This window comes from Rhododendron vialii, chromosome 4a (genome assembly GCF_030253575.1).
Source record: "Rhododendron vialii isolate Sample 1 chromosome 4a, ASM3025357v1".
Classification (NCBI taxonomy): Eukaryota; Viridiplantae; Streptophyta; class Magnoliopsida; order Ericales; family Ericaceae; genus Rhododendron; species Rhododendron vialii.
Genome location: NC_080560.1, coordinates 32549139 through 32553442, shown reverse-complemented (window position 1 = coordinate 32553442; position 4304 = coordinate 32549139). Strand labels below are relative to the sequence as shown.

General features: G+C 43.5%; 1 protein-coding gene across 1 annotated transcript; it reads left to right on the top strand.

Annotated features, from left to right (window-relative positions):
* Nucleotides 1-556: 556 nt before the first annotated feature.
* On the top strand, nucleotides 557-3770 carry LOC131322011 (probable protein phosphatase 2C 23). Its single transcript, XM_058353093.1, has 4 exons — nucleotides 557-2181; nucleotides 2289-2402; nucleotides 2877-3141; nucleotides 3379-3770. The coding sequence occupies exons 1-4, from the start codon at nucleotides 688-690 to the stop codon at nucleotides 3492-3494; spliced, it is 1989 nt and encodes a 662-aa protein (XP_058209076.1). The 5' UTR covers nucleotides 557-687; the 3' UTR covers nucleotides 3495-3770.
* Nucleotides 3771-4304: the final 534 nt, after the last annotated feature.

The window sequence follows — 4304 nt, the reverse complement described above, 5'->3', positions numbered from 1 at the left end:
CTAATTTTTTTTTTTCAAATTTTAAGATCTTTAATTTTGAATAAAAAATAAAAAATTTATGCTATATTAGGAACTTACAGTTATTGTATTTAACTGAATTTTTCATAATTGCTCAAAAAATCATTGTTAATATCAATATGCTGCCAAGTGAGGGTGTTTGGCAACGTTGTAAAGGCCGATTCGACCATTCATCTTAAGAATCGATGGCTTGAATCTTGACCGAATAATAAACAATTCAAATCTGTATGCGCTGAAATTCAATCCAAGCCGTTGGTACTAAGATAGACGGCCGGAGACTGTTCGACACCCCACTTGATAAGGTGCTTTGCAGCATCCCTTGTGTTGTGCATAACTTGTGCAAAAGAATTTGTGCACCTAGTATTTTCTCCCTTTTCTCCTCCTCCCACCAATCGAATCATTCGAACAAAAGTCATTAAAATAATATCAACAAAAGCAACCAGCACTATATACCCAATTCACAATACAAAGTCAACTCCCCCCCTCTCTCCCCTATATTCGCTCTCTATACATACATTTGTCCCCTCGTCCCCCCTCTAAATCTCCCTCTCCCCATCTCCCTCCTCTCTCTCTCTAAAAAGTAAAAACTCAGCCACGAATCTTCCATGATCAACCAAGTGTAAACCCATCACCCTTCTCTCTCTATACAGACTCTCACTCGCCGGCAAAATGGGAAACGGCGTCGGGAAACTAAACCTCTGCTTCGCCTGCGACGCCGGCGTGATCTCACGCCGCCACGACTTCTCCATCTACCTCTCCGACCCGCTCGACGAGGGCCTGGGCCACTCCTTCTGCTACTTCCGCTCCGACCCTGCCCGCTCCTTCCCCGACAAAACGACGCCGTTCAAGTCCATCTCCGGCGCATCCCTCAGCGCCAACACCTCCACGCCTCTCTCCACTGCGCCGTTCCAACCAAACTCCTCTGTGGACAAAGCGTCGTCCTTTGACAGCTCAGAATCCTTCGCATCCATCCCCCTCCAGCCCATCCCTCGCAACTCGAGCCCCGCCGTCCGGTCCGGCCCGATCCTCAGAACCCCCGGGCTAGGGTTCGGGTCGGGCCCGATTGAGCGGGGGTTCCTGTCGGGCCCAATCGAGCGGAGCTTCGTCTCGGGCCCGTTCGAGAACCAGTACGACCAAATCCAGAGGTATAAACCTAACTCCAAGAAATGGGGTTTGATGAAAAATCTAAAAAAGGCCCTTAGAAAATCTCTGCCTCTGAACAAAAAGGAAAATACTAAGGTGGGTTGTGATAATAACAATAGGTTGAGTATTGAGGGGAGTTTGGTTGATGATTGTTGTGATGAGTCTTTGGAGAATACTAATGTGCAGTGGGCACAGGGGAAGGCCGGTGAGGACCGGGTTCACATCGCTATTTCGGAGGAGAGCGGATGGGTTTTTGTTGGGATCTATGACGGGTTTAACGGCCCGGATGCGACTGATTTCTTGCTTAATAATCTCTATGCTAACGTTCACAAGGAGCTCCAGGAATTGCTTACTAATAACAGTAAGACCGAATCGGAACACGAAAGGGAATTGATGTTGGAGGGTGATGAGTTGATCGGGCACCACCATGCGGTCGACAAAAGTTTGCCAGGAGAGGATTACCCGCGTAGTGTTGTTGAGGGATCGAATGAGGATTTCGATTCGAGGAGGAAGAGGCGGAGGAAGTCGAGGAACAGGACCGGAGGGGCAGGGAAGAAGTGGGAGGAGAGTAATAAGTGGAAATGGGAGTGCGAATGCGATGGGGAAAGACTGGAGCTCGATGGGATGCTGAAGGACGACGGGGCGGCTGGAGTGAACCACTCTGAAGTTTTGAAAGCGCTCTCCGAAGCCATGAGGAAGACAGAGGCATCGTTTTTGGAGATTGCAGATCTTATGCTGAAGGAGAATCCCGAGTTGTCTCTGATGGGCTCTTGCGTTTTGGTGATGTTGATGAAAGGGGAGGATGTGTACTTGATGAATGTGGGGGATAGCCGGGCTGTTCTGGCGAGGAAGGCCGAGGCTGATCTTGGGATTGGCAAGGCGCGCAAGGATTTGGAGAGGATCAACGAGGAAACTTTGAACGAAGATCTTCCGACGTTTGATTGCAATGGACTTGATGACGGTGGTGCGAATTTAGCTTCTATTCAGCTCACAACGGATCATAGCACGTCTGTGGCAGCGGTGAACACTAATTCTTTTCGTTTTTTAGTTAGCCGATTGTTGTTCGCGAAATTTCTGTTTTGTAACAGTAGTGACTTAACATGATTTGGGACTTTGTGAAATTTCAGGAAGTGAAGAGGATTAAGAAGCAACACCAGGATGATGCTTCTGCAGTAACAAATGAAAGGGTGAAAGGTTCATTGAAGGTGACCAGAGCTTTTGGGGCTGGATATCTCAAGCAGGTACTTGTGCTTTCTGAACTCTAAATTTATTCAAATTACTTGTAGATAGACATGGATACCATATGAGGACTGCTTCTGCTTACTTCTTTTCGTTACGATTACCCAATTTGTTAAGTTGAAAATCTATTTTCAAGCACCCCCTCTGATCATTTTCGGAGATTGTGTGTATGCTAGATGTAGCTTGGTTGAAATAAGAAAATAGAGCAACACCACAGATTTCGATCATTACTATGAAAAGTCATTTAGAACTATTTAGTTTGATCCTTGGATAAAAATGTTATTTGCTGACTATTCGATTGGATCGCGTTGTTGAATGCCCTCATAAAGTAATTGTGTTCATCCAATTAGTAAGAATCAATAGAAAAGGGAAATCTCGCATGATAATATGAGTAGTGAATAGATATGCCTTCTATGTTAATTCTCTCTTCTGATTCAAAATCCTGTTGTTAATGTATACCTCTGGTCATTTTGCAGCCCAAATGGAACAATGCACTTCTAGAGGTGTTCAGAGTCGATTACGTCGGAAACTCCCCATACATCACCTGCTCCCCGTCGCTCTACCACCACAGACTCAGCCCGAAAGACAGGTTTTTGATACTATCTTCTGATGGACTCTATCAGTACTTCACCAACGAAGAAGCTACATCTGAAGTTGAGATGTTCATTTCTTCGTTTCCTGAGGGGGATCCCGCGCAACATCTTGTTGAAGAAGTACTATTCCGAGCTGCAAAAAGAGCTGGTATGACAATTGCCTTCATCGTAATACTTTGTTTGAATTGTTGATTCGTTAAGGCAAAGGAAAACGCAAGGGATAACAGGATAGTGAAGTGTTCGGTTTTCCTAACTTTTTCCTTTGCTTTACTAAATCAATCTACAAAAGTCATGATTCAAACATAGCCTAAAATTGAATCGTAAGCATTATTAACTTAGCAGTTAGATGAACTATTTCTAATGAAATTGGTATGGGAACTTGCAGGTATGGACTTCCACGAGTTACTTGACATCCCACAAGGAGACCGGCGTAGATACCATGATGATGTATCAATAATAATTATTTCTTTTGAAGGAAGAATATGGAGGTCATCGGTGTAAATAGGCAATACATATTCAAATACAAAGATAGAGAAGATAGACATTTAGGAAATACCCGTAAATTCCCCTTTTTTTTCAATCGTTTCGAGTCACAGTGATTGCTATTTCATATATCTGGTTTGCAGCCAATTTTGTTTAGGATAGAACAGTTTTCGGGCTTCATGTGGTCTTCCCGAAAGCCTTTTTGGTTACACATGTGTGTGATAACAAATGACTCGCCAATTTGGTCTGATTCCATTGATTTGTTACCTCTGACAATAAATTGTCAGCTTGTAAGTCTTCTTGTTGGTACAACTTTCCTCTCTTATTCTTTGCAGATAATTTGTTCCACATTTTTTCATACAAGAAAGGGAAAAAAAGTACTTCGCAAACTTTAGAACTTACTAAAATCTTTACCGTTTTGTAGAAGATAACGATTGCGTTACTGTTATTGACCCTACGAAGTCATAAATTTCGGAAACAAATGGAGGCAAAAGCAAGGCTCCACTTCGAGTTGTAAAATTTTTCAGTTGACGGGAGACAAGTTGGTTGCTTTTTATCAGCTTTGGAATAATGCCTTCAGATCAAATGGATAGTACGTACGTAGATCAGTAGATGGTTGAGAAGTAGTAGTTGACAGTGGGCATCGGGTCTGGTATCGGGCCAATCGCTAATGCAAGGACCCCTTCTTTAGATACTACTTCTATGCCCTTAACCAAGCACGCGCGAGCGTTACAAGTATGTATCAAAAACGCCAAGAATTCGAAGCAATCTCTTTACGGTTGGTTTTTAGGATCTTTCAAAGTTGCGTGCTTAATCAAAAGAACTCGA